General features: G+C 55.1%; 3 protein-coding genes across 8 annotated transcripts in view; all 3 read left to right on the top strand.

The window, feature by feature from the left end:
• Positions 1 to 5,106, top strand: part of ATP6V0A1 (ATPase H+ transporting V0 subunit a1) — a 54,598-nt gene extending 49,492 nt beyond the window's left edge. For all 5 annotated transcript variants that reach the window (XM_060646036.3, XM_060646037.3, XM_060646042.3 and 2 more), the window contains one exon: positions 4,905 to 5,106. In XM_060646036.3, coding sequence (XP_060502019.1) covers positions 4,905 to 4,998 — 94 coding nt within the window. In that variant the 3' untranslated portion in view covers positions 4,999 to 5,106. The remainder of the gene's footprint in view (positions 1 to 4,904) is intronic.
• Positions 5,107 to 13,624: 8,518 nt separating this feature from the next.
• NAGLU (N-acetyl-alpha-glucosaminidase) lies at positions 13,625 to 20,324 on the top strand. Its single transcript, XM_060646043.3, has 6 exons — positions 13,625 to 14,085; positions 15,419 to 15,566; positions 16,281 to 16,427; positions 16,615 to 16,700; positions 17,679 to 17,935; positions 18,873 to 20,324. Exons 1-6 carry the CDS (start codon positions 13,703 to 13,705, stop codon positions 20,081 to 20,083), a joined length of 2,232 nt encoding a protein of 743 aa, XP_060502026.1. The 5' UTR covers positions 13,625 to 13,702; the 3' UTR covers positions 20,084 to 20,324.
• A 288-nt stretch (positions 20,325 to 20,612) lies between these two features.
• On the top strand, positions 20,613 to 24,972 carry HSD17B1 (hydroxysteroid 17-beta dehydrogenase 1). Of its 2 annotated transcripts, none has more exons than XM_060646047.3 (6): positions 20,613 to 20,944; positions 21,052 to 21,219; positions 21,336 to 21,487; positions 21,621 to 21,956; positions 22,124 to 22,301; positions 22,390 to 24,972. In XM_060646047.3, the coding sequence occupies exons 1-6, from the start codon at positions 20,848 to 20,850 to the stop codon at positions 22,884 to 22,886; spliced, it is 1,428 nt and encodes a 475-aa protein (XP_060502030.1). In that variant the 5' UTR covers positions 20,613 to 20,847; the 3' UTR covers positions 22,887 to 24,972. The 2 variants fall into 2 exon arrangements, with proteins under 2 accessions (XP_060502030.1, XP_060502032.1); XM_060646049.3 differs by having other exon boundaries at positions 21,336 to 21,515; positions 21,621 to 21,714; positions 22,390 to 22,619.
• The last annotated feature ends 2,749 nt before the right edge of the window (positions 24,973 to 27,721 follow it).

The following is a 27,721-nucleotide window of genomic DNA, read 5'->3' on the forward strand; positions in this document are numbered from 1 at the left end:
GAGAGCCAGCTCAGCCCCAGGGAGTAGGAGAGCTGGCGTCTGGTCCAGGCAGTGACCCTGTGACCTCAAGGTAGCGTTGCCAGATTTAGTGAATAAAATTCCGGGACACCCAGTTAAATTTGAATTTCAGATACACAATGAATTTGCATTGGGACATGGATATGGGACATATTCATGCTAAAAACTAGGCATCCGGTACTTTATCTGGCTTCCCTACCTTAAGCTCTGGAAGCTCTGGACCCTCTCCCTAGAAAAACATCCCCCACAGCAGTGTTACCCGTTTAAGGGGTCACAAACTCACTGGCCCTACATTAGGAACCCGCAGACGAGACGGGTCTGTGTGGTGCTAGTGATCTCAAGTTCAGACAGGGCGTGGAAGGTTTTGTGACATCAGTTTTCTAAACCTGAACCCAAGGATCGTCTTCCCCAACCCCCTTTTCTTTGACTTTTCTCCTGACTTGGTTATGCTGAGCCCCCTAAAAAATTCCTGTTTGCTGTTGTAAATGACAGAGGGGACTGGGAGGCATGTAAGGACAGGCCGTAGCTGGGACTTACCCTTCACTCAAAAGCTCCTTTTAAAGAACCCGTCCTGCTACGTCGGTCAATATTCTTTCTCTGGCTGGCTTTCCTCCTTCTTGCCGCCCTCCTCCCCACCCAGCTGTTGTTTATTTACTGTCCAACCAGGAGGTTAGGAGCGCTGTGTGGCTCAGGCTGCTGGCACGCTACCCTGTTCTCAGCTTATCAGCGTTCTCTCCCCAGCACACTTCCTCAGCTGCTCGGTATGAGGGAATGTCTGTGTAACCAGCCTGTGGTGACTCACTGTTTCTTCCTTCCTTTCCCGGTCACTTCTCTGTCTCCTGAGCCCTGGGCTTGAGGGGCCAGTCACTACCCCACCTGAATTCCAGCCCAAGTGGGGAGCCTGTTGCCTCCTCCCTGGGCGGGCTGGGGAGCAGTCAAGGTGCTGGGTCAGAACCGTCTAAGCAGTGAGCTGAGCATACCCCAGGGCAAGGAAGGTCACCTGGGCTTGGGCCTACTTTCCAGAGTGAACTGAGGCAGCTTGGGAGGTCATGTTTTGTTGCCAGAAGGATTATTTCTTCCTCGGGCTCACCTGTGGCCTTCAGGTGAAAGTGTCTTCTCATGTCCTCACCAGTGAGCCCAAAGACCTGATGAGTGACAAGAGAGCAGACTTCATTCAGAATTAGGCGCCACTGGGTTTGAATTCCAGCTCTGCTGGATCTGGCTGGGTGACCCTGAGGAGAGCACTTACCTCCCTGAACCTCAGTTTCTCTCATATGCAGAGAGGAGGGTATCCATGTAACATGGTTGCCATGATAATTATGAAATTAATGCATATACCAAGCGACTGTCACTGTGCTCAGACACATCGTAAACTGGTGTTCAAGTGTGGGTCACAGCCACCGTGCTTAAAAGTGGGGTGCCCTGTGGGGAGGGCATCTTGGCTGTGGTCCCTTCTAAAGAAACTGCATTAAGTCTGTTGAGAGAGAGGGGACACCCCAGGGGGAGGCACATCTGAATGCCTGTAGTTTTCAAGAACAGGCTCATCAACAAACTTGTAGGTTTGTTTGTTTGGGTAGTGGAAGGATCGCATAGAGGAGGAAAAAAACCAAACAGCGAAACTCCTTTATAGAGCTTTCAGAATCCCATCGTTGGAGGCTTATTTGGAGAATCGCCCTTAGTGAAAGGGGGTGAGTGACCCGGGTGCTCATGCTCCCCCTTCTGGCGGAATGAGGATGTGCTGCAAGGATTCCCAAGTCTTCTAGTCCACCAGGACTGCAGGAATTCTGAGTTGTGGCCGTCTTGTGAGACGGGACAGCTGGTCCTGCTGCAAGTGGCTGCAGGGACATTGCTGCTATTTTTCCTGGTGTCTGGCCTGGGCATCTTCCAGCCTGTCACTTTACTCCTGGTTGTCAGCTGGGGTTTGCTGATTCTGATGTAAGGGCTACCCATTTTACAGGTTTGGATGTCTTCAGTGAGGACAAGAAAAACAACATCTGCTTTGGTAACAAACAGAATCTCACTAGTGAGATTCATGTAGGGTCCTTAGGTGGTGGGTGATATATTTGAAAACATTAGTGAACAGGTTACTTTACCAACCTAATTCTGTTGCCTTCTGTGTTACACGTCTATTTTTGCTTACTATAATTAGCTGTCTTTTCTTTCTCAGAAAAGGCAAAGGTAGGGAATATGATTTGTAGTTGCAACTGTGGACACCAAACTGACTTTAGTAGAAAGACTGTTGCTCCATGGCCTACCTTCAGGAACCTAATCCCTTCTTATCTAGCAAATTCCACATATGTATAGATGTGCACACTTGCACACTCACAGATTGTTTGAAGGCCAAAGGAAAATGGGGACCAAATTGCTGTAAGGAATGTAGTGGGGCCACAGCAGGACACCATGGGATGGTTGCAGGAATGGCTGGCCCAGGAGAAGTAGGAACGCCTGAAGTACAGTTCCTGGCTGCCATTATTGCCTTGACATTTGGGCCATCAGACAGATATGTGTGCCAGGCCCCGGACTACTCAGAGAGTGGCAGAAAGGGCCAGTGAAGCAGCTCAGCCCAGAATCCTCTTTCTAAAACTGCTTCCTTTCAGCCACAAGCCTGCCAGGAAAGGGAGGAGGCCCAGGACTCCTTTCTCCTTCCCTCACTCAAGGAAACAAGGTTTCCTGTTACATAGCAGGAATGAATGCTCTGTGGACTCCCACTTACCCTTCTGGGTCACTGGGTGGCCTTTGCCAGGTCCTGGAGCTGGAAGGGGTGACACAGAAACCCATCCGACTTCCTGAGGCCCTCCTCCCAACTGTGGAATTCTAGAGGTACTTTTCAGTGACTTGAGGCCCTGGAGGCTCCCTGAGTAGTATAGCAGGCCCTTAAAATAGGAGGGACCTGCAGGACAGCCAGCAGGGCCCTGTGGGCCCCAGCGCAAAGAACTTTGTGTTTGTACTTTCTCAGGAAGCACACATTTCCCTGGTTGGGAGGGAGAAGAGGGCGGGGAGCCCAACAGGGAGATTGCTTTCCAACTTTGTTCTGGGAGGATGGGGTGAGCGAGGCTGAGCAGAGAGGTGACGTCAAGCTGACCCCGAGATGCCCAAGATGGCCCTGGACACGTGCCCCCCTTCCTACCCACTGGGCCCCATGGATAGATGAGGCGCACAGAGGAATGGCAAGAAAAGGATGGTGATCCCATGGGCATCTGAAAATTTTTGACGCTTCTACTTCATTCGGCCAGTTTGGAATTTGAATTGTTTGTGTGATTAGCCAGCCAGGAGATCTCCTCATAGACCCTAAGGTGACTTACCCACCATCTGGCTACATATTGTTGAATGCAAATGGGATGTGAGGCTGTTTTTAGCTGTTCAGAAATGCCCTTCCCATATGCAAACAGCCTACCCAGCACGAAGCATTTGAAGCATTCAGGCCCAGCAGCAGCGGGTGAGAAGTGGGAACCGACCTAATTCCCACAACAGAGGCCTGAGTAGCTGTAGCTTGTAGGACTTCTCTGGGTGTTAGGATATGGGGACAAGTCCAGATCCTGGTTTGGAATCGCTCTTGCCGGGAATCCTGGGACTGACTTCAGTTTGAAGCCCCCTCCCCCAGATCCTTTTTCCCTGAGGGGCTTGGCCCAGGGAACTCTCCAGAGTCCAGGAGGCTTGGGGACCTGGGCCCAGCCTGTGGAATGTGGGGCTGGGAGGAGAAGGCTGCCTGTTCTTACACCCACGCAGAAAATTCTATTCACCTCTTATCCCCAGGGGGTGGAGCTGGCAGCTCCAGTGTTCTCAGCCAGCACCCCAGGGCTGACGGGGCCTCTGAGGACCTCTGCTGCAGACAGCCCTTCCAACGTGCAGGCACCCCACCCCCCACCCCCCACCCCCACCCCTGGTTTGGAGGCAGGATGAAGCCCTGCCCTGCACCAGAGCCCTTGCCTGAAGCCCGCCCCCACCCCCAGCTCTGCCTGTCCTTTTGGGGGCTCTGGTGCCCCCAGGGGCACACTGCACTGAGTGGAAACTATTCCTCAGGGCAGCTCTCCTTGGCTTTTTTTTCCTCTGAATCATGCATTTTTCTGCCCATATTTGGTGGTGATTTGGTTGCTGGGCAGCCATCCAGGGAGTGTGCAGGGGGAAGCACGGGCTGAGCCTGGCTCTGCTGCCGGGAGCGCGGTCTTCCTGCCCCTCAGAGTTTGAAGGGGCCCCAGGGAGACCATTGGGGATGGATCCTGAGCTGCCTGGGAAGGGAGGTGAAGCTCTGCTTTTCCTTTCAGCCCCTGGGAGAAGAATTCGTTCTCAGATGTTTTTGTAGTTGGAGAATATTTTGGCCATTGCTTGGAGAAGACTTCCCCTCCTGATTTCCACCCCCCTTTCCTGGGAATTTCCTCCTCTAAAGCGCCCATCTCCCAGCGTTTACTCACAACCCTCCCTTCTCCTTCCTCCAGCAAGAAAAGAAACAAACAAGGGTGCTTGCCAGAGCTCCTGCCGCCCAGGGGCTTCTCAGAGAGGTCTACTGGGAGCCCCTGCCAGGAGGGGGGTGTTTAGGGGACACTTCTTCGTTGTCGTTAGAGACCCAAGCCAATCATTTAGCACATGGCTAGACAGAGTTTTGCAGAAACACTCTTGCTCAGTAGAACAGAGCGAGAATTGAGGACAAACCAGTGTGGAGATGTTCTGCACTCTCGCCCAGGGCAGGTTTGGGGCAGGCCCTGGCTGCAGAAGTGGGGCCTGTGTGCATGGTGGGAAGCGGGCGGGGGCTGGGGCTTGGTGCGCGGCCGGCCGAAGGCTGAGCTCAGCTAGGAAAATGAGGGGAGGAGCATCAGAGCATCTTCCTAGCCCAACTGTGAAATCCCAAAAGGATTTTGTGGAATGACGACTTTCTTTTTCCCTTTCCCCAGGGTCGAGTTCCAGAATAAATTCTACAGCGGAACCGGTTTCAAGTTCCTACCCTTCTCCTTTGAGCACATTCGGGAAGGGAAGTTTGACGAGTGAGCCCCATGGAGGGCTGTGTACCACAGGCCACCCCCCCCCCCCGCCCCCCGTCCCTCCACAGTTGTTAGCTCTGCTCCTCTCGCCTGTCGGTTGTGATCCCTGGGTATCGGGGCATTTGTGTCATCCCAGCCACCCTCCCATCTGTGAGTCATTTAGATAGATCCAGCCCTCCCTGGGTCCCCCACCGCCACCAACTTCCTGTGTAGTATAGTGATTTTCTAGAGAGAAGCTGGGCTCTGGCTGTCACTCACACCTACTGGGCACCAGCCTTGCCCTCCCAGCCTCTGTCCAGCCAAAGACAGCCTCTCCTCTGTCCTCTGGTGGTGAGCAAGTTTGCATTTTACGTGTGAGCCCAAAGCCCATGGAAGAAGCACCTTTCACATCCACACTCAGACTTTGAGCCTCCTGTTCCTGCCACTCTAGTCACTGGTTGGGGGTAGGGGTGCTCTTGAACATACCCAACTCTTGGGTTAGCAGGGGCGGGTCCAGGAAGAGGGCACTTCTGTTCTCTGCCTATCCCTCTGGCCTTCAGAGCAGTTGTTAATCGGGAATTTAGCTGGACCCAGCTGTGCCGTCGTGCATGGCTTCTCCCTGTCACTCCCAAGAGTCCCAGGGTATACCCAACACTACCTCCCTAACCTGCACCCTCTCCTCCTCCTTCCCAGAATCCCCTCCTTCCCCCTGCTCCTGTTTGTACCCGGTGTAACAGCACAGCAGGGAGTGACCCAAACAGAGGTCCTGGCTGCCTGCTGTGGTTGGCTGCTGCTTCTCAGGCCATGTGCGGGCCCTGCCACAAGCATGCCCTCCGGGCGCACTGTTCAGACAGAGGCTATTTCTGGGTGCAGACCCCACAACCTTTCCCCACCCCTAATCGTGAGTCTCGAGGGCAAGACTGTAGTCATCAGAGGTGGTTCTGCCTACGGACCTGCCTTGCTCTGCCTTCCACTGCCCCTCCCCACTTCCACTGGGGTCCCAAGTCAAGGGAGTGGGGTCCTGGGCAGGGAAGGTCGGTGCCATTTACAGTTTGCTGATTGGAGGCGACCGCCAGGGCCACAGTGCCCCTGGTTGTGAGAGCCTTGCCCTGTGGGCCGATGGTGAGCACCCCCAAGGGCCACCTCTCCTGTCCCCCCCATGCCAGGCTATGGCTCTCAGGGCCTTGTAATCATGTGTTGGCACAGCAGCCCGGGCTGCTTCAGCCAAATCGAACCCCGTGGCCCTCAGTGGTCGAGATAATCCCCTGAATTGGCCAGGCCCCTGCCCTCCTCCTACCCTGGCTTTTCTGAGTTACTTAGAGCTGCTCACGACTCTCCTGGGCATGGGTCACCCACCCCCGCTTCACCATGTGCTGGCCAGTGTGACCTGCCCCGACTTTGTGCAGATTCCCTCCCCTCCGGGCTGGTGGTTTACATGATGCCCTTTGCTCTGTTTACAGCAGGGTTTGCCTCAGAGCTCTTTGTCCGGAACCCTGCCGGAGGCCCTTCTGTTCACACGTTCCCGTGCTGAATAAAGTGTGTTTGACTCTACCAGGAAGGCTGTCTGTCCCTGTGCCCCGTGTTGCACGCCCCTGCCCCTCCTCCAGCGTGTCTGCTTTCCTGTGATCAGAGGCCACAGCTGCAGTGGCCCGGCCGGGCCGTTTGTGAAATTGTCACCTCTCAGGTTTCCCAGGCGCGTTCCCCTCCCTCGATCCCAGCAGCTTTGCAGATCCTGCCTTCAGTGGGGAAGGGACTTGAGGGGATCATCCTCACCCCCCTTTCCCACACTACCCACCCAGACAGCGGGGGAAGGGGGAGGCTGGACATCTGCCTGCCCTCCTCTCCCTCTACTCCAAGTGTGCTTTCCAGGACTCAGTACTGCCTGGCTATCTTGAGCCCTGATGCCCTTGGCCTTGGTGTGAGTGGAAGCTCAGCGTCGTGTTCCTCCAGGCAGCGGGCAATTGTGAGGTGCAGAGGCAGGCAGGCAGGCAGCTGAAGAGCCAGCAGGCAGGGTGGGCTGGGAGGGTGCTGGATCCCTCCTAACTGTGATGTAAGGCACCCACATTCTCGCTCGCCCTCCCTCTCCATGCCTCCTGGGGCCTCCAGGACAGGGCTGCACGGGAACGTGGACAGCGGGCCAACAACTGCTGCCCCAGGAGGGTGAGCAGGGGCAGGAACACCCTTTCGTGTTCCTTATCTCCCCCACCCCCATCTTCGAACCCTCTCTTCCCCGAAAGGCCACCTGCCCCAGAATATGCTCTTGGGTGCATCACCCCCCGCTGGCTCCTTGCGTGAACAGTCCAGGATGAGTTTTTTAGCCTCTGCTCTGTTACTGACTCAAAAGGGAGGCTTACTAAGAATAGATATTTGGAATCAATGGCATAGAATTGAATTCAGAGTCCAGAAATAAGCCCTGTTTATGGCTGATCAATTTTCCACACAGGGGCCAAGACAATACAGTGTGGAAAGAACGGTCTGCAACAAGTGTTTGTACAACTGGGTATCCACGTGCAAAAGAACAACTTTGGCCTGGAGCCCTCGCACTATGTGTGTAGGTTAACTCAAAGTGGGTCATAGACCTAAATGTAAGGGTTAAAACTAAAATTCCTAGGGGAGATTAAAGGAAAATGTCTTCATGACCATAAGTTAGGCGATGATTTTTCGTAGACCCTGAAAGCAAACAGATAAAAAGAAGATATGGGCTTTGGTCTGACAAGCTTTTGTGCTTTAAGGGACAGAACCCCGACAACCCTCACGCTGGGAGAAACTGTAAGTCCTATCTAATAAAGGATGTGTATCTAGAATTACAATTCAGTCAAAAAGACAAATACCTTCATTTAAAAGGTTTAAAAAAAAATTAGGGGCCCCTGGCTGACTCAGTGGGAAGCGCATGCGACTCTTGATCTTGGAGTCATGAGTTCCAGCCCCACGTTGGGTGTAGAGATTACTTAAAAATAAAATCTTAGGGGCGCCTGGGTGGCTTAGTTAAGCATCCGACTCTTGATTTGGGTGATTTTGGCTCAGGTCACGACCTCACAGATTCGAGAGTTTGCACATCAGGCTCTGAGCTGACAGCAAGGAGCCTGCTTGGGATTCCCCCTCTCTCTCTGCGCCTCCCCCACTTGCGCTCTCTATCTCTCAACATAAATATATTTAAAATAAAATCTTAAAAAATAAAAGGTAAAAAAATACTCCTTAATTTAAAAAACGAAAGGATTTGAAAAGGCATTTCTAGGAAGAAAAACACGAGTAAGCAGTGAGCCCGGGGAATGACACTCGGCATCATTAGGGAACCATGGGTCAACCACAAGGGGATCTGCCACATCAAACCTGCCATGAAAGGCGGTAATTGGGAAGGGACAGTTACAAGTGCAAATGGTGCAGCTCCTTCAGAAAGCGGTCTGGCGGTTCCTCAAAATGTTAAACATAGAATTAACCTACGACCCAGCAACTCGGTTTCTACATCTCCAGCCAAGAAAAATGGAAAAAAAAGAATGTGCTCAAACTCGGGCACAAGTGTTCATCGTGGCACCGTTCATTCCTCCAAGATGGAAACAACCCAGATGTCCGTCAGCTGGTGAATGGACGAACAGAGGGTGGTGCATCCATACAAAAGGTACTCTTCCACAGCGAAAGGAACGGAGAACTGACACGGGCTGCAGCACAGATGAACCTCAAGAGCGTTACGCTGAGAAGCCAGACACAAGACCACATATTGGGTGATTTCGTTTGTGTGAAATGTCCAGAATGGGGAAGTCTGTAGAGACCAGACAGTGGATGGGCTAGCCTAGGACTGGCTCTGGATGGGGCTGGGGCAGGATCAAAATGGGAGTGACAGCTAAGGGGTGCAGGTTTTCTTGTGGGGAATGATAACAATGTAAAATTAGACAATAGCGATGGTTGCACAACTGTGAAGTTGCTTTAAAAAAAAAACCTCATTGAGTTGCATGCTTTAAATTGGTAAACTTTCTGGTATATATCAATAAAATGGGGCAGGGGGTGGGAGACCTAGGGTTTCCCCAGGGAGAAATTCGTCCCTTGCCCAGGCGGAAAAGACCTGAGCTGGCAGGTCATTGGCTGAGCGGAACTGCTGGGGTCTCCTGGTCTTGCGCCGCCTCCCGCCCAGCCAGCTAAAGATGGACTGACCAGGACCTGGGCCATGGAGGGTGTGGGAAATCCCAGGAGCCCTCAGGTACTGGTGGGAAGCAGGATGGATCCATTGTTCTGTTTTTAAGGGACATGCCCTGTATGCTGCTCCCCTTCTTGTGGAATCCCTGGACCCCAGACCTCTGCTGAGTGAGCCTGTGCTTTGTTCAGGGAATTCTCCTCATCTTGAGGTCATGGAACAAGTGTGGGAGAGAGTGGCTATGGGCCAGCTTCGTGTTATAGCGCTAGGGGACAATGCCATCGCCATTTTCAGGATCCTACTCCCCGTCCTGTCCTTCACTGGGACTGCGCCTCTTTCTGCCCCCAGGAACCCTGTGTGGAAGGGACATCGGAGCTCCACTCAGATTCTCAATGACCTGCCTGCTCTCCCAGCTCCCCAGGCATGTCCTGGGTGTGGGCTGTCCCCTGGTGGCAAGATAAGGAAGGACCCATTCCTCCTCACTCGGAAGGTAGGTGGGATCCTGCTGGCTGTGACAGCTAGGCAGAAAGGGATAAGTGACCCTGGAGGTATTCTGGGGTGCATAAGCAGAAGGTCAGGCTGGCTAAGAACAAAAGAGGAGACAGATGGAGAGCGGAGAGCCCAGCTCACTTGTTCCACGCACAGTAACTGAGAAATAAAATGTGTCATGGGAAAATGATCAGACAGTACAAAAGGGCTTGTTACAAAAGTCCTCCTCCAGCCCTGAGAGTCCCAGTGCCCCACCCACAGCAACCACTGTTTACATGACCTATTAAAATTTTATTTTGAGAGAAGGAGTACAAGTGTGGGGAGGGGCAGAGAGAGAATCCCAAGCAAGTTCCGCACTGTCAGTGCAGAGCCCGATACAGGGCTCAAACCCACAAACTGTGAGATCACGACTTGAGCCCAGATCAAGAGTTGAATGCTTAACCGACTGAGCCACCCAGGGGCCACTTTCAGTTTTTTAAAGCACAAATGGGAGCTTTCCGGGACACCCAGGGAGGGGTCCCTATGGGCATTGTTTTGCGCTCCTGTCGTAACTTAAAGGGAAATTTCACAATGTCCGGAGCCCTTTATGTCCCGCAAATGAAGGAGGAGGATGTCCTCAAATTTCTTGCAACAGGAGCCCGCTTAGGTGGCACCCACCCTGACTTCCGGTACATCTACAAAAGGAAAGGGGACGAATGATATCTCCATCATAAATCCGAAGAGAACCTGGGAGAGAAACTTCCACTGGCAGCTCATGCCGTTGTTGCCATTGAAAACCCAGCTGGTGTCAGTGTCACATCGTCCAGTAGTCCTGACCAGCGAGCCGTGCTGAAGTGTGCTGCAGGGGCCACCCCTGTTGCTGGCTGCTTCGCTCTGGAACCTTCCCCATCCAGATCCGGGAAGCCTCCCCAGAGCCACCTCATGCTTGGTCTCTACTTCTACAGAGATCGTGAAGACATGGAAAAGCAAGCGCAGGCCGCTGCTGAAAAGGCTGTGACCAAGGAGGACTTTTGGGGTAAACGGAGGGCTCAAGCTCCTGAGTTCACGGCTACTCCACCGGAAGTCGCAGACTGGTCTGCAGGCGTGCTGGTGCGCTCGGGGTCCACTCAGCAGTTCCCTGCCGAAGACTGGGGCGCCCAGCCACCACCGAAGACTGGTCTGCGCCTCCCACTGCTCAGGCCACTGAATGGATAGGAACAACCCACGGAGTGGTCTTGAGCTACTGTTCCACAAAGGCAAACAAAAAGAAATAAGGTTGACAGAAAATAAACAGTTGGGTTTGTTTGTTTTAATATCTGTTTTTGAGAGACAGAGATTGTGAGCACGGTTGGGCAGAAAGAGAGAGGGAGACACGGAATCCGAAGCAGGCTCCAGGCTCTGAGCTGTCAGCACAGAGCCCAATGTGGGGCTCGAACCCACAAACCATGAGATCCTGACCTAAGCCAACGTCAGATGCTTAACCAACTGAGCCATCAAGCTGCCCTTCAGGTTCTAAAAGTTGGGAAAAATAGGGGTGCCTGGGTGGCTCGGTCAGTTTAGCATCAGACTCTTGGTTTGGCTGGGGTCTCACTGTGGGATCGAGCCCCATGTGGGGCTCTGCACTGGCCGTGTGGAGCCTGCTTGGGATTCTCTCTCTCTCCTCCCTCTGCCCCTTCCCCGCTCACACTTGCACACTTTCTCTCTCTCTCTCAAAATAAATAAACATTAAAAAAAAAGTCGGGGTGCCTGGGTAGCTCAGTCGGTTAAGCATCTGACTTCGGCTCAGGTCATAACCTGACAGTTCCCGGGTTCAAGCCCGGTGTTAGGCTCTGAGCTGACAGCTCAGACCCTGGATCCTGCTTTGGATTCTGTGTCTCCATCTCTCTCTGCCCCTCCCCAACTTGCTCTCTCTCTCTCTCTCAAAAATAACGTAAAAAAATTTTTTTTAAAACAAAACAAAAATGTTGGCGGGGCACCTGGGTGGCTCAGTCAGTTAAGTGTCCAACTTCGGCTCAGATCATGATCTTGCAGTTCATGGGTTAGAGCCCCCACATTGGGCTCTCTGCTGTCAGCACAGAGCCCGTTTCAGATCCTCTGTCCCCCCCTCCCCGCCCCTCCCTCGCTTGCGATCTCTTTCTCAAAAATAGACATTGAAAAAAAGTTTAAAAAATAACAATAAAATAAAACACAAATGGGAGTTTGCTATACCCACTGTAATTAAACTATATATAGAACTATGTATGTATAGTTTGCAGAACATCCTGAATCAACACCACACATTTTCCTCATCTTTTTTTTCTTTCAAGCAAATGCTTGATATTTCATCCAGTCGATGTAGCGTAGTTTCTTCATCCAGCCCCCTACTGTCCTCAAAGAGTTCCCAGCCTGGTGGGGAAGATGAGCAAAGAGACAGTGTGACATGTCCACTATAATCAGTGAGGCTCCTGCCCAGCACCCATGAGCTCAGGCTTTGAATGTGGACGGTGTCCCTCATCTTTGGCCATTGCCAGCAACCCCCGCCAGACCCCACAGAGAGGTGGACCCAGACCCCACAGAGAGGCACGCTGAATCCTGACGATCTGCAGCCCAACTCCCCCAACGCTTGTGTTCCCTAAGATCTAGAAATGCTGGAGGAGAGTCTGACGAGTCTTATCCAGAGCAAGGAATGTTTGGAGGGAGAATGGGGGGGGGGGGGTTCTGGAGGGTAGTGGAGAGGGGCCTGGGGGGCTTTAGGCTAGGGCCACATGAGGGCACATCTCTCTGGGCTCGTTTTGGAGCTGCTCCCTGGGATAGGGTGAGAACCTCCTGACACTAGGAAGTGACTGGGAGCAGGGCTGCACCTCCTGCAGAGGCTGCTGGCTGAGCTGGGAACAAGGCAGGGGGACTGCAGCTTGTGCCTGTGCCCAGGCAGGTGGCAGAGGAAAAGGGCAAGCTCAGTGGACTCCCATGTTCTCTTCTGGTCCAGACTCTGGATTCTCTCTCTGGGCTGGCAACTCTCCTCTGACCCCTCCCCTTTCTCTAAGCTGCTTCACTCCCGCCTGACAATCTGGAAAAACTTACATCTGCCTCCAAAAGGACCCAGAATCCTCTCAGAAAGTGTGGTCCTCCTAAAGGCCCCATCTCTACCTGCCACCACATAGCCCCACCCAACCCCATCCTGCCCAGGAAGGCAGCCTGAAAAGTTGCATCATTTGGGAACGGTGGCAAGAACGCTAGTCTGGGAGTTAGGAGGTCTGGGTTCTAGTCCTGGACATGCTCTCCTATCGGTTACTGAGCTTGTCCGAGTCACATCCTTTCTCTGGCTTCAGTTTTCCAATATGTAAAATGAAGGTAACTCCTGACCTGTCCTGCTGCAGCTACCCTTTAAGGATCAAATGGAGAGCCCTTAACTCACCCACCAGGCCCTGCCCCACCACAGCCAGACCAGGCTCACATGACCCACTTCTCCTCCAACTTCTGGAATTTTTAGTTAGTTCCTCAAATCTGCCCAGCTTTCTTTACCCTTCCACAGTCTTCCTATATACATGTTCTCTGCCCGAAATTCTCTCTTCTCTTTTCCTAGTCAATTCCAATTTAATTCATATTAAATGTCACTTCCTTTTAGAAGCTTTAGGCTTAATCGCTTCTCAGCCTTTTGGCTAAGATCAAGTGTGGAAGCGTTAGGTCGGGTACCTTTGTATTTCCTCACAGCCTCACAACTGTAATTGAGATCTTTATGTGAGTGTTTGGTTTCTAGGTCTCCCCCAGAGAAGGGTGGCAATGCCTGCTACAAAATAAAACCCCACATAAAAATATCTGTTGTGGACAGTTGCCCGGACGGAAGGACAGTGAATTGCATGCGAAAGCCCTTCAGATACAACGGCGCCTTAGCGCTCGTGAAGGGCAGCGGATCACATCCCGGGCTTTTGATGACAGTGGAATCACGCGCTCCCGCACCACGTGCGGCCGGTCAGAAGACATCCTCCGGGAGCTGGTCCGGGACCCGGAAGCGCGGTCTCTCCCGAGCTTCCTGGTGCACTAACTTCTGTGCCACGTGGCCTGAGGCCCGCAGCTGATTGGACGGCGGGTCGTCCCGCCCCTAGCCTTGAGTCCCAATGGATGCCCGGTGGGGCCGCAGCCAGCCTGAGACCGCCAGACCATGGGGGCCGCTGTGGCTGGGGTCCTGGGCTTCCTGTTCCTGGCCGCCGCGGGGAGCTCGGCCGGGGACGAGGCCCGGGAGGCGGCGGCCGTGCGGGAGCTGCTGGCCCGGCTGCTGGGGCCCGGGCGGGCGGCCGCCTTCTCGGTGTCGGTGGAGCGCGCCCTGGCGGCCGAGTCCGGCCTGGACACCTACCGCCTGAGCGGCGGCGGCGCCGGGGCGCGAGTGCGGGTGGTCGGCTCCACCGGCGTGGCCGCTGCCGCGGGGCTGCACCGCTACCTGCGCGACTTCTGCGGCTGCCACGTGGCCTGGTCGGGCTCTCAGCTGCGCCTGCCCGAGCCGCTGCCCGCCGTGCCTGAGGAGCTGACCGAGGCCACGCCCAACAGGTACGGGGCCCGCCCGCCCGCCGGGCTCCACGCCCCCCCCCCCCCCCGCGGTTGCCGGCACCTGCCTCCCGTCCCTGGGCGCCTCCCCTCGCTGAGTCCCCGCCCCACCCCGCGCTCTCCCGGTCGCTACCGCAGCGACCGAGACTGAACGTAGCGCCGGCCTTAGGGTGGCACAGCTCTGGCTTCAGATCCCAGAGGCTCTGCCTCTCAAAGCCGTGTGTGTCCTTGAGCAAGTCACTTAGCCTCTCAGAGCCTCGGCTGGCTCATCTGAAAAGTGGAAGTAATGACCTCTACCGCGCAGTGTTGGTTGTGAGGATTTGCACGGTGACGGGGGTAGAATTTGTGGTGCATAATTAGTGACCAAAAAACGCTAGTCATTTCCCTCCCCACCTTCTGTTGGAAGATGCACCACAGAGGAATGGTATCCACTCCCTCGCAGCCTCCGTTCTGGAGCTTGTCCCACCGCAGGGAGGTCGTGTGTTCACTCATCTGTCTCCCCTTTAGACTGTGGGGAGAGAGACCCGCCCCCCCCATTCCAGGATAGGGACCGGTGTTGCCATAGAGCACTTAAACACGGTGAAGGGGGCTCTAGAAGGGTCAGCTGTGCTCTCCCAGATACCTGCCTGGCTACAGGTCGGGGGCACGTAGGAAGCTCCCGTACTGATGCCCACAGTCCGAGGCCCCAAATGGGAGGGTCTCAGGACCCTCGCCAAGAAAGTTCTTGGCTTTTTGGGAGGAAGATTCGAGAGCGAGCCGTTTAGAGAAAGGGACAAAGACTTCGGAAGTCTAGAAGAAAGGTGCTACTTCACAAAGTAGGGATCTCTCCTCCCAGAGGAGGGGGACGACACACACCCCTTTGCTTCTAACGAAGGGATTTATAAGTTTTTTTAAATTAGCTATCCATATAGGGAGAGGCTTCCTCTTTCACTTTGGCTTTAACCTTTACATTGGCTGGTTAGCTTTTCCATTGTTTCAGGGTTGTGATTGGGTTGTGGATTTACCCATAAGGAGCAGTTTTAAGAATGTGCAGCCTTTGTGGCTTTTACTGCCCGAGGGAGTGGGGTCTTGTGACTCTTTTTATGACCTGCTGACTTTTAGATTAAGGGTCAGCCTAAAACCAAAATGGCTGTACTTTGGTCACCTTGTCACCTGAGTCTCCCTTCCCTCCTGCCTCAGTACCGAGTCTCAACTCCACCTGGGGTGGGTCCTGGAGTGAAGCAGGAGAGGGGTTACATTTGGGACCCCTCCCCTCTGGGCTAGATCTGGGGTGGGGGGGTGGGGGACATCCCCACTGCCCCCAGGGACATGCCGCGGCTCATGCCCCTGCCCGCAGGTACCGCTATTACCAGAATGTGTGCACGCACAGCTACTCCTTCGTGTGGTGGGACTGGGCCCGCTGGGAGAAGGAGCTGGACTGGATGGCACTGAATGGCATCAACCTGGCACTGGCCTGGAGCGGCCAGGAGGCCATCTGGCAGCGGGTGCGTGCCCACCACATCCTCCTTCCCCTTGTGTCCCTGCCTCCCCCACAGCACAGCGTCTGGTACCCAGACTAAAGGCTTCAGAAGTGTCCGTGGCGTGCACGGTGGCCCCAGCCCTCTGGAAACAGGCTTCTATTCTGAGCCAAAACACAGAGGAGCGCTCTTTATCCTTATTCGTGGCCCCAGTCACGCAAGAATGAATGACCCTCTTCCCCACAAGAGCCTCTGAACAGGACTCCTGGCTCCTGAGTTCCAGCCGCGTCCTTTCTGAGGTGCAAATCTGGCGGAGACCTGCTGCTGTCACACTCAGGAGCTCCTGTCCCCTTCGGGCTGTCCCCAGCCTGGGCGCTTCTGTGCCTGGGCCCTGAGGGCTCTGGCTGCACTGGGCCCCGTTTCGGCCCCTGTGGAGCTGGCCTCACCCATCACTCTAGCCAGCCTCGTTCCATGAGGCCTTCTAAGGCCCCTTCCCCATTTTGGGGAGAGCCCCTTTGTGCCTTACCTCACCCTGGCGACAAGGCTGACAGATTAGTAAACTCACCTGTTCACAGGTCTGTTTCTCTGGGACTCTGGGCTCCTGCCAAGGGTCACATTTTGTCTTAGTAACTCCAGGGCTCAGCACAGAGAAGAGATGAATGTTTGTGAAATGAATGAATCAATGAATGGAGATGAATGTATCTGTGTGTACTCATGTGTGGGGATCGCCCTCCTCCTCAGGTATACTTGGCCTTGGGCCTGACCCAGTCAGAGATCGATGAGTACTTCACTGGCCCTGCCTTCCTGGCCTGGGGGCGCATGGGCAACCTGCACACCTGGGGTGGCCCCCTGCCCCGCTCCTGGCACCTCAAACAGCTTTACCTACAGGTAAAAGGACGGAGAACGAAAGGGGGCAGAATTGGAAAGTGCTAGAGAGTCAGGGGCCAAGGAGGGTGGTATTTGGCCAGCCTCAGGGCTCTTAACTGGGCCTTGAGGGGAACTCTGTGTGCCCTGGGGGAGTGAGGACCTACGCCCTCAGGGCCATGCCTACCAGCTCCTCCTCCATTGTCCCCAGCATCGGATCCTGGACCGGATGCGCTCCTTCGGCATGACCCCAGTGTTACCTGCATTTGCAGGACATGTCCCCAAGGCTATCACCAGGTAAGGTTCCTCCCCCCACCCCCTGCTCGGCTCAGAGAGGAAATTTCTTCTTCCCTGCAAGACGTAATTAAAATAAAAACTGAAGCTCTGGATGTAGGCGTGGGCTTGATTCCTGGCTCTGCTACCGACTAGCAACATGAACTTGGACTCAGATTACATGACTGCTCTGCGCCTCCGTTTCCTTACTTGTAAAGTATATGTGGCTCGGCACAGCCTTCGCAAGTGGCACCTCTTATTTAGTGACACTTGGGGTGCGCCAGTCTTCTCTGTCCTTTCTGCTTCTCTGTGCTACCAACTCTTCCCCTGCTGTGACCGGAAAATTCCTCAAGGTCCAGCCGAGACCTCCCCTCCTTCAGGTAGCTTTGCTGGGACCCTCAGCATTGGTTACCACCTCCTTCATGCCCATGACAACCTGGTTCCCACGACTGTCACAGGGCTTAGTGCATGCTGCTGGCCTTACTGGCCACCCCTTCACCTCCCGCCTGGGTGGCCAGAACCTCATTCATACAGTCAGAAGACATTTGTCAGACAAGGCTCAGTGCTGGGTCCTGGGGATGCAGCGACAAAGGCGTGTGATGTGCTCTGCCCCTGCTGGGTGACAGGTTGACAGGGGGGAGACAGGGCAGGGATAAGGGCAGGAATACACATGGGCCCACTTCTCTGTCTGGGCCGCCTCTGCGGGGAAGCCAGGGCTCAGCACTGGGCCAGATCTTGAAAAGCTGAATGTTGCTTGTTTCAGCCCATGGGAGGGGGAGAGACAGCAGAAGCTTTTCCAGATGAGGTGAAACTCAAAGGAATAACCAGCTAGATAAGCAGGGAGGGAGGAGGAAAGGACTCCGGCCACAAGGCACAGCATGTGCAAAGGCACAGAGGCAGGAGAAACTGGGATGGGTTCCAGGAACCGCAGAGAAGCTAGTGAGCTGGCCACGGATACCACATCAGCCTCCGGTAAATGTCTGGATTGCCCCCCGCCACTAGGGTGTTCCCTCAAGTCAATGTCACCCAGCTGGGCAGCTGGGGACACTTCAACTGCTCCTACTCCTGCTCCTTCCTCCTGGCTCCGGAAGATCCTCTATTCCCTATTATTGGGAGCCTCTTCCTGCGGGAACTGACCAAAGAGTTTGGCACGGACCACATCTACGGGGCCGACACTTTCAACGAGATGCAGCCCCCCTCCTCGGAGCCCTCCTACCTTGCCTCAGCCACAGCCTCTGTCTACCAGGCCATGGTCACAGGTTCGGTGCCAGGGGAGGTGGGAAGGGGAGGCGTGGCACAGCTCGGTGGGGTGGGAAAAGAGACTGGGAACAACACCGTCGCACTGACTCACATCACCTGATGGTCTACCAAGTACTTTTGCACACACACACCATCTCATTTAATCACACTGTGGTGGAGAGGTGAGCTCTGGAGCCAGACAGCCTGCTCCAGCCCTGGCGCTGCCACTTCCTCCCTGCCAGTGCCTCAGTTGCCTCGTCTGTAAAATGAGGCTCCCTCGTAAGTAGAATGATGCCTGGCCCAGAGTAAAGTCACTAAGTGCTGGCCATTGAAAACGTTCTGTTTGGCCTCTGCCTCCGAGCTGAGGTAGGTAACGCGGGCCAGAGGTTAGGGGATGTGTTCAAAGCCAGTGGATGCTCCTCCTGGGGCACAGATGTGAACCCAGTGCTCCTTCCTGCCACTTGCAGGGGTGGGGCAGAGAGGGGCCAGGTCGGGAATGGCCGGGGGGTAGGGGTGGGTGGGCTGTGTCAGCCAGGAAGGGAACCCGTTGGCTCCGGCTTCCTTGAGAGTGAGCGCCTGCTCCAAGCGTGATCCAGGACTGGCGGCATCAGCGTCACCCCAGAGCCTGTCAGGTCTGCAGATTCTCCTGAATCAGAATGACTACCGCTTGGGCCCAGGAATCCGTTTTAGCCAGTCTTCTGGGAAATTCTGATGCTTCATAAAGCTGGACAACACTGCCCTGGAGCTTCTAGCTGGGAGGAGGAGCTTCCAGATGGGAAGGCTGTGTGAGATGCTGTGCCCCGTGGGCTGGGGGTGACGGGAAGGAGTGTCCCGTGATAGAGTCATTTAACTTCTCTGGACCTGTTTCCTCATCTGTAGAATGGGGTGAATGTTCCCCTGCTCTGTCTCCTCTCATCAGCCCTCTTCTCTGTCTTTCCACCCCTGCCCCAACCACAGTGGACCCTGACGCCGTGTGGCTGCTCCAAGGTTGGCTTTTCCAGCACCAGCCCCAGTTCTGGGGGCCTGCCCAGGTGAGCGCCGTGCTGGGGGCCGTACCCCGTGGCCGCCTCTTGGTTCTGGACCTGTTTGCTGAGAGCCAGCCTGTGTACATCCGTACAGCCTCCTTCCAGGGCCAGCCCTTTATTTGGTGCATGCTGCATAACTTTGGGGGCAACCACGGTCTGTTCGGGGCCCTGGAGGCCGTGAACCGAGGTCCTGCCGCTGCCCGCCTCTTCCCCAATTCCACCATGGTAGGTACAGGCATGGCCCCGGAGGGTATTGGCCAGAACGAAGTGGTCTATGCCCTGATGGCGGAGCTGGGCTGGCGGAAGGACCCAGTGGCAGATTTGGAGGCCTGGGTGACTGGTTTTGCGGCCCGTCGGTATGGGGTCTCCCACGGAAATACGGAGGCCGCCTGGAGGCTACTTCTCAGGAGCATCTACAACTGCTCTGGTGAGGCCTGCAGTGGGCATAATCGCAGCCCCCTGGTCAGGAGGCCGTCCCTGAAGATGACTACCACTGTCTGGTACAATCGATCAGATGTGTTTGAGGCCTGGCGGCTGCTGCTAACAACCACTCCCAGCCTGGCCACTAGCCCCACCTTCCGCTACGACCTGCTGGACGTCACTCGCCAGGCGGCCCAGGAGCTGGTCAGCTTGTACTATGGGGAGGCGAGGACGGCCTACCTGAACAAGGAGCTGGTTCCCCTGCTGAGGGCGGCGGGCATCCTGGTCTACGAGCTTCTGCCCTCGCTGGACAAGGTGCTGGCTAGTGACAGCCGCTTCCTGCTGGGCAGTTGGCTGGAGCAGGCCCGGGCAGCGGCCGTCAGTGAGGCCGAGGCCCATTTCTATGAGCAGAACAGCCGCTACCAGCTGACCCTGTGGGGGCCCGAGGGCAATATCCTGGACTACGCTAACAAGCAGCTGGCGGGGCTGGTGGCTGACTACTATACCCCGCGCTGGCGGCTCTTCATGGAGATGCTGGTGGAGAGCCTGGTCCGAGGCGTTCCCTTCCAACAGCACCAGTTTGACCAGAATGCCTTCCAGCTGGAGCAGACCTTTGTCCTCAGCACACAAAAGTATCCTAGCCAGCCCCACGGTGACACTGTGGACCTGGCCAAAAAGCTCTTCCTCAGATACTACCCCCGGTTGGTGGCTGGCTCCTTGTGACCGATTAACCACCCCCTGGGCGGCGTTCTTCCCGAATTCCGGGCCTGGGCGGGTTCCCAGGGCCTGGAGCTAGACAAGCATCACAGGAGGGCCCCAGGCCTGGGCAGAGGAACTCAAGGCCCGCTGGGGGACCAAGCCTGGCAACTGCAGAGGGAGGTGAGCTGCTCTCCTCCCCCACTCCAAATTTGGGATCAAAGTACTGTTTTAATACGACTTAATAAACTGGTGAATCACCTGGGCCTATCTGTCCAAACGTCACTACTGAGATGGCTGGGAGGACTCCCGGCTACAGCATGGACACTGGTGTGGATGCCATTTCCCTCTGCCCCCTTGCCTCAGCCTCCCTGTACATAATACTGACACCTGACCTTGGAACTGATAATGCCCTCCCCAAAATGTATACTTTCACACCCTCAGCAGCAAACTTTGGAACCTATCGTTGTCCCTGTGGGACAGAGGCACACACAGGGGAAGGGTGCCCAGGGCACTCAGTGCCCACAGGCGAGCCCACATCTGCTTGCAAACTTTGCCCTCCCTCTGGCCAGTAGCTGAAGAAGGGGTATGCCCAGGAGTGGCCTCAGCTCTGCTTTGACCAAGATAAAGGGTGGGGAGAGCAGGCCCCAGACTGGCGGGAGGGCTCAGCCTTGAGATTATGCTGGAGACACAACAAGGGGTGGGCATGCCCTAGGCGGGTCAGAGCAGGGGCTCTGGAGCTCAGAGACCCAAGCCTTACATTCCCGGCGCCCCTCCGAGCTCCTCTCCCCATGGACCGCACTGTGGTGCTCATCACGGGCTGCTCCTCCGGCATCGGCCTGCACCTGGCTCTGCGTCTGGCATCCGACCCCTCCCGGAGATTCAAAGGTATATGAGGGGCTGGGACAGAGAGAAAGGAGCAGTCGCTAGCCCAAGGAGACCCAGGTAGGGGTAAGCAGGGAATTCAGATCCTTGTCTTCTCCCTGAACCTCCAGTGTATGCCACGCTGCGGGACCTGAGGGCACAGGGCCCGCTGCGGGAGGCGGCCCAGTCCCGAGGGTGCCCTCCTGGCTCCCTGGAGATGTTGCAGCTGGACGTGAGGGACGCAGATTCCGTGGCCGCTGCCCGGGCACGCGTGACCGAGGGCCGCGTGGATGTGCTGGGTGAGCCTTCCCCACCCTATGTCCAAACCAAAATGTCCTGAGGCCCCGGGAACACAAGGGGACTGGCTGGGTCTGAGGAAGGCGAGGCAGGTGGGGTTCGGCGTCTCTTCCCGCAGTGTGTAATGCGGGCCGGGGCCTGCTCGGGCCGCTGGAGGTGCAGGAGGCTGGCGCCGTCGGGTCTGTGCTGGACGTGAACGTGGCAGGGACGGTGCGGACACTGCAGGCCTTCCTGCCGGACATGAAGCGCCGCCGCTCGGGACGCGTATTGGTGACGGGGAGCATGGGTGGCTTGATGGGTGCGTGGAATGGGGCAGGGCCAGCGGGAGGGGTGGGGCCTGGTGACAGTGCCAGGGGCTACAGTGGGCTCCGGGCGCCTCCAAAAGCTTCATCTCCCCTGGAAGGGCTGCCATTCAACGCCGTTTACTGCGCCAGCAAGTTTGCGATCGAAGGTCTGTGCGAGAGTTTGGCGGTTCTGCTGCCGCCCTTCGGGGTCCAGTGAGTCACCGCCCCACCCCCAGAGCCCTCTGAATCCTGATTTTGGGAACCCCAGGACCCTGACCTGTTGGAGCCACTCTCACGCTGGTCCCTCTCCACTGCGGCTCACATTTGTTGTGTGCCAGGCGCAGTACTGGGCACTTGGCACTCGTTATCTCACTTCTGCCACCCAGCTGGGAAACGGAGGCCCAAAGAGGTTAGGTGACTGGCCCAAGGTCACACAGCTGAAGGGAGCCTGCCAGGTTAGAATTCTGACACACGTCTCCCTCACACTCCGGGGGGCCTTTCCCGCTGTAAGCCGCTTTTCAAACGCTCCCGAGGCCCACGCGCAGACCCCTTCCCGCCCGCCCCGCCCGCCTAGTCCGGCTGCTTACTGCGCCCCCGCCCACCCGCCGCTCAATGCCCGCAGCGTGAGCCTCATCGAGTGCGGCCCGGTGCGCACCGCCTTCCAGGAGAAGCTGGAGGGCGGCCCGGGCGGAGCGCTGGACGGCGCGGACGCCGAGACCCGCGACCTCTTCTCCCGCTACCAGCGCCATTTGGAGCGGATCTTCCACGAGGCGGCGCAGGACCCGGAGGAGGTGACCGAGGTAGGCGCCGGGCGCGGCCCTGGGAGCACGGACGGCGCGTGGGGGTTGGCGGCCAGCCCCGGCCAAGCGCCTCCTCCCGCCGCCCCAGGTCTTCCTCGCCGCGCTGCGCTCCCCGCGCCCCGCGCTGCGCTACTTCAGCACGGAGCGCTTCCTGCCCCTGGTGCGCATGCGTCTCACCGACCCCAGCGGCCGCAGCTACGTCGCCGCCATGCACCGCGCGGTGTTCGCCGAAGAGCCCGCCGACGAGTCCGCTGCCGACCTGGGCGGCCCCGCGCTCGGCCCTCCTCCCGCCGCCCTGCAATAAAGGCTTGGCCCGCCGCTGTCTGCCGCGCCCTCCTTTGCGACCCCAGGGGCGCGCGGTTCTGGTGGGTGGAGGGGGACGTGTGCGACAGGCGGCGCGTGCAGCGAGTGGGTGATCTGGAAGGACCGTGGCTAGCCCGGGTTATACCAACGCGGAAAGCGAGGCCCAGAAAGAGGAAGGAGCTAGCCCACCGAGGGGCAAGGTCGAGAATGATTCCTGGATTCCCGCAGGGTGTCTGCAGCAAGAGTGAGGCGGACCTGGGAAGGAGGAGAGTCCGTTTGTGATTTGGCCCCCACTAGTCAGGAGACTTCAGGCAAGGGCCTTATCCTGAGTCTGTTCTCTTAACTGTAAAATGGGTATAAGACCTATGTCATGGGTTGTATGAAGGGTTGAGATAATTCCTGGAAGTGCTGGGAAGGAGGTTTTAATAGCAGGCACCGCTATTACCGCTACTCTTAGTGGTGTTACTATTATGTGTTCGTGTGCAGAAGCCGGATGTGTAGAGAAGAAACAGGCCAAGTGAGTTATAAGGCTACAGCTCCACACATCCTCCTCCGTGTCCCCTGCCCTAGACAGAACTCAGCTGGCGGGATCACCACCAGCCCAGAAGCTGCCACTCACCAGGAGGTTCAGCTAAGGATCCAGGGCAGGCGGGCCTGCCCAATGGGCTATCCTCTTTCCTGAAGCCAGGGGCAGAAGCCAGAGAAAGGGCTTGCAGGGTTGTGGGGTCAATTTCCTGCTAACTTCCTGAGAAGTAGTGTGCTGAAGAAGGGGTGAACAGGGAGGGTACTAGATGAGGAGGGTGCGGGTAGAGGACAGGGGTAGGGGTGCCTAAGAGATGGGGGAGAGGGAGGGAAATGACTACTTGGAATGGGCAGGGCCATGGCTACAGAGATCTTGGGAAGCCAGAATAGAGGGGAAACTGCTGGGGGGTTGTTTGGAACCTGGGGGGAGGGGAAGGAGGTACAGCATCTGAACCTGCCACTACCTCCGGGTAGCCATCCACTCTGGGCGTTGGACTGCTGGCTACTCCTGGGACAGGGTGCCTCAGCCAGCTCATCCCTGCTGTCTCCCTGCCCTGATGGCCCATATGGTTCTGCTGTCCCTTCAGGATCCAGAAAGGCCACCAGAAGGGGAGAGAGCCAAGATGGCATGAATCTCTGAGACCTGCTCTCAGAGCCCAGCTCTTGTCCCCCAGTCTGTTCCTTTGCACCCCAGTGTGTGTGTGTGTGTGTGTGTGTGTGTGTGTGTGTGTGTGTATGCATACACTCACAAGGTCGCACCCTGGGGTGGGGATGCAATGATGAGAAAGGCAAAGTGTGACCCCTCCATGAATTTACATTCATAATGTTTTTAAAGATTTTATTTTTTTTAATTAAATTTAATTTTTTTAATGTTTATTTTGAGACAGAGCGAGCGAGCCTGTGAGTAAGGGAGGGGCAGAGAGAGAGAATCTCAAGCAGGCTCCTTGCTATCAGCACAGAGCCCGACTTGGAGATCGGGGCTTGATCTCAGGAACCGTGAGATCACGACCTGAGCCGAAATAGAGAGTCAGACGCTTAACCAACTGAGCCACCCAGGTACCCCTAAGATTTTATTTTTAAGTAATCTCTGTACCCAACGTGGGGCTCGAACCCTCAACCTCAAGATCAGGAATCACACACTCCACCAACCGAGCCAGCCAGGTGTCTCAATTACATTCATACTTTTTTTTTTTTTTTTAATGTTTATTTATTTTTGAGGGGGAGAGAGAGTGAGAGGAAGACACAGAATCCGAAGCAGGCTCCAGGCTCTGAGCTGTCAGCACAGAGCCCGATGTGGGGCTCGAGCTCACAGACCACTAGATCATGACCTAAGCCAAAGTCAGACGCCTAACTGACTGAGCCACCCAGGCGGCCCACGTTCATACTCTTAATAGTCTCCTGCAGTCCCATGACTTCGAGGACTGTTTATGCACCCATGAGCCTCACCAAAGTCTCCAATATCTCCAACTGCATTGCTTCCCCAAATTCCAGACACACATCAACTTCCTACTCAACAGCTCCACTTGATCCCTAATAAACTTAATGTGTCCAAACGCAAGTTCTGATTTCCAGATCTCCCACTGCTCCTGCCCCAGTCTTCCCCACTTCAGTACCCGACAACTCCACTCTTCCTTCTTGCCCATCCCTCAACCAACGCATCAGCAAATACCTTCAGTCTATAAAAGATTGGAAAGTATTTTGGAATACTCTGGAAATCACTCCGGTCTATGCACTCTGGTCTACCATCACCGCACCTGGATTATTGCAGTGGTTTCCTAACTGGTTGCCTTGATGCGACCCATGCCCACCAAATAAAATTTCCACGGAACAGCCAGAATGATCTTTTTTTTTTTTTTTTTAAGGTTTATTTATTTTTGAGACAGAGACAGAGCATGAACGGGGGAGGGTCAGAGAGAGGGAGACACAGAATCGGAAACAGGCTCCAGGCTCTGAGCTGTCAGCACAGAGCCCAATGCGGGGCTCGAACCCACCGACCGCGAGATCGTGACCTGAGCCAAAGTCGGACGCTTAACCGACTGAGCCACCCAGGCGCCCCCAGAATGATCTTTTAAAAATGAAAGTTATTCCATGTCTGTGCTTAAAACACCTCCTGTGGCTTTCTAAGTAAAATCAGAGGCTTTTCTCCAAGACCTCCAACACATTCTTTGATCTGGCCCCCACTTCCTTTCTGACCCTATCTTTCATCACTTACCATTATCTGATTCAGCCCTACTGGCTTTCTGCCCCCGGGCCTTTGAACTGGCTATTTCTTCTATCTGGTACAGTTTCCCTAATCTCTGATTCTTCTCTTCCTTCACGTCTTTCCCCGGACGACCTTATCTAAAGTAGCATTCCCTAGCCCCACCTCCCCACCCCCCCCCACCCCCGCCAGTTATAGTTCCCTTACCCTGTTTCATTTTTCTTCATAGCGCTTATCACCACTAATGTGTCAGAGATTTATTTATTGACCTGCTGACTTTATTGTTACACATTTATCTATAACTTTCACCACCCTATCCCAAGACACATAAGAACTTAAGCTCCAGGGCAGCTCGTTGGTTTGTTTTGTTCACTGGTTGATCCCTTATACCTAGAACCATTCCTGATCATGGGAGGCACTAAATCCACATTTACTGAATAAAAGTGTTGGTTCACAACCTACAAGTTCCCTGGGTGAAATCTGAAACTGGCTCCCGTACACAGAGGCCAAGGAGAGACCAAAGAAAGAGGCAGAGCACTCCAGATTGGGAGGTGGGGGTTTTAATTAGCAAGGGAACTGACATATGAGACTTGTCCTGGGCGACTACAAGACAAGTGGGTCTCTGCACTTGCCCACCGGAATCTTAATAGTTTACGTAGAGGCCTTAAATAGGTTCCGCCACATAAACCATCCAGATGGTCTCGACGACACATTGCTCTCTCAAAGCTACTGCTGTGGGAATAGCGTATAGTAAGGACAGCCTTCAATTGCCCAGGGCCAGCTTGAGAGTCAGCTGGCACTCACATCTCCAACAGTGACTCTGTGAGATTGCGCCCAGATGTTTCAGGACATTTCCTGAGAGGCTGCAGTTTGCTTCTTCGTGTGGGGTCCTCTCTTTAAAATCCAACCTAAGTTGTCTCCTGTCTGAAGCTGGCTTCAACGCCTTTGTGGCTCTATAACTCTTCTAATCCTTGACTCCAGGGGCACATCCAGGCTCTGTGGGGCCAGAGGCTTATACACCTTTGGGACGTCTCTATTGATTTTATTTTCTTTTTTAAGATTTTATTTTTAAGTAATCTCTACACCCAACGTGGGGATTCTAACTTACAACCCTCAGATCAAGGGTCGCATGCTCCACCAGTTAAGCCAGCCAGGCGCCCCTTGGGACACCTCTTTAAGAATACAAAAAAGGGGGCACCTGGGTGGCTCAATTAAGTGTCGGAATCTTGATTTCGCCTCAGGTCATGATCTCATGGTACCTGGGTTCGAGCCCACATGTGGGGCTTCGAGCTGACAGCTCAGAGCCTGCCTCGAATTCTCTCTCTCTCCCTCTCCCTCGCTGGTGCTCTTTCGCACTTTCAAAAAAAAAAAAAGAGTAAACTTAAAGAATTTTAAAAATTCCACATAACTATGAAAATGAGCATTTGCTTAGTTTGGGGAAATAAACCACAGCACGATACTGGAATTTTGGGAGATTGGTTTCCCTCCCTCTTGAGATCTCTGTGAACAATTTACTAGAAATATTTCCTGATGGCAACCTGGTTTCCTCTCTGCACGGAGACTACCGACTGCAGCCTTTCCAGCCCTGTTGGCCTCACAGTAAACCCTTGACACCAGGTCTCTCTCCTTCCTCCCCTTCTCTCCTGTCTGAAGACCATCCTCTGGCAACTCTACCCAGCTGCCATGCAGAACTCTCCTCCTCCTCCTCCCTCCCTCAAACTGGTTCTGAGTGGTGTGGAGAGCATCCCACGGAGCCATAAGACCAGGCCTCTGTCATTACTTCCTCGTATGTCCTTGGAACATAGAGGGCCTCAGTTTCCCCAACTGTGAAATGGGGACTTGGACAGAGTTGTCCTGTGGCTTCCCACAAGAGTATCCTTGGAGTGGATGGGCACCAGGAGGGTTCCAGGGACTCTGAGTCCTGGGGCTCCCACCTCCGTCCCTGTAATTTATTTCTTTTAATGTTTATATTTATTTTGAGAGAGAGAGAGAGAGAGACAGGGTGCAAGTGGGGAAAGGACAGAGAGAGAGAGGGAGAAAGAGAATCCCAAGCAGGCTCCATCCACACTGTCAGCACGGATCCAGATGCGGGGCTTGAACTCACAAACCGTGAGATCATGACCTGAGCCAAAATCAAGAGTCCCACGCTCAACCGACTGAGCCACCCAGGTGCTATGTCCTATAACTTACTAAGAGGAAACTCAGGTGTGTGTTCTGCCTTCGCCGCCATCTCCTGGGTAACCAGGCCGAAGCCATTCTCTGCTGTCGGGGTCAAAAGGGCATCCGTGAAATCGGCTCTCACGTCCGCCTCGCCCTCCACCAACTGACCTGGGAATGGTTGAGATCTGGAAATAAATAGCTTCCCCTGCTCCCCCAGCCTCCGAGCTCCGCCCCA

Source organism: Panthera onca, chromosome E1, assembly GCF_046562875.1.
Source record: "Panthera onca isolate mPanOnc1 chromosome E1, mPanOnc1 haplotype 2, whole genome shotgun sequence".
Taxonomy (NCBI): domain Eukaryota; kingdom Metazoa; phylum Chordata; class Mammalia; order Carnivora; family Felidae; genus Panthera; species Panthera onca.

What these genes read in the sequence shown, in the direction of transcription:
- NAGLU (XM_060646043.3), top strand. Translation starts at nt 13,703, where the DNA reads ATGGGGGCCGCTGTGGCTGGGGTCCTGGGCTTCCTGTTCCTGGCCGCC. An exon ending in ACCGAGGCCACGCCCAACAG is followed by an intron (nt 14,086 to 15,418) that starts GTACGGGGCCCG and finishes CCCTGCCCGCAG; the next exon opens with GTACCGCTATTACCAGAATG. An exon ending in TCAAACAGCTTTACCTACAG is followed by an intron (nt 16,428 to 16,614) that starts GTAAAAGGACGG and finishes CATTGTCCCCAG; the next exon opens with CATCGGATCCTGGACCGGAT.
- HSD17B1 (XM_060646047.3), top strand. Translation starts at nt 20,848, where the DNA reads ATGGACCGCACTGTGGTGCTCATCACGGGCTGCTCCTCCGGCATCGGC. An exon ending in CCCCTCCCGGAGATTCAAAG is followed by an intron (nt 20,945 to 21,051) that starts GTATATGAGGGG and finishes CTGAACCTCCAG; the next exon opens with TGTATGCCACGCTGCGGGAC. An exon ending in GGGCCGCGTGGATGTGCTGG is followed by an intron (nt 21,220 to 21,335) that starts GTGAGCCTTCCC and finishes CTCTTCCCGCAG; the next exon opens with TGTGTAATGCGGGCCGGGGC.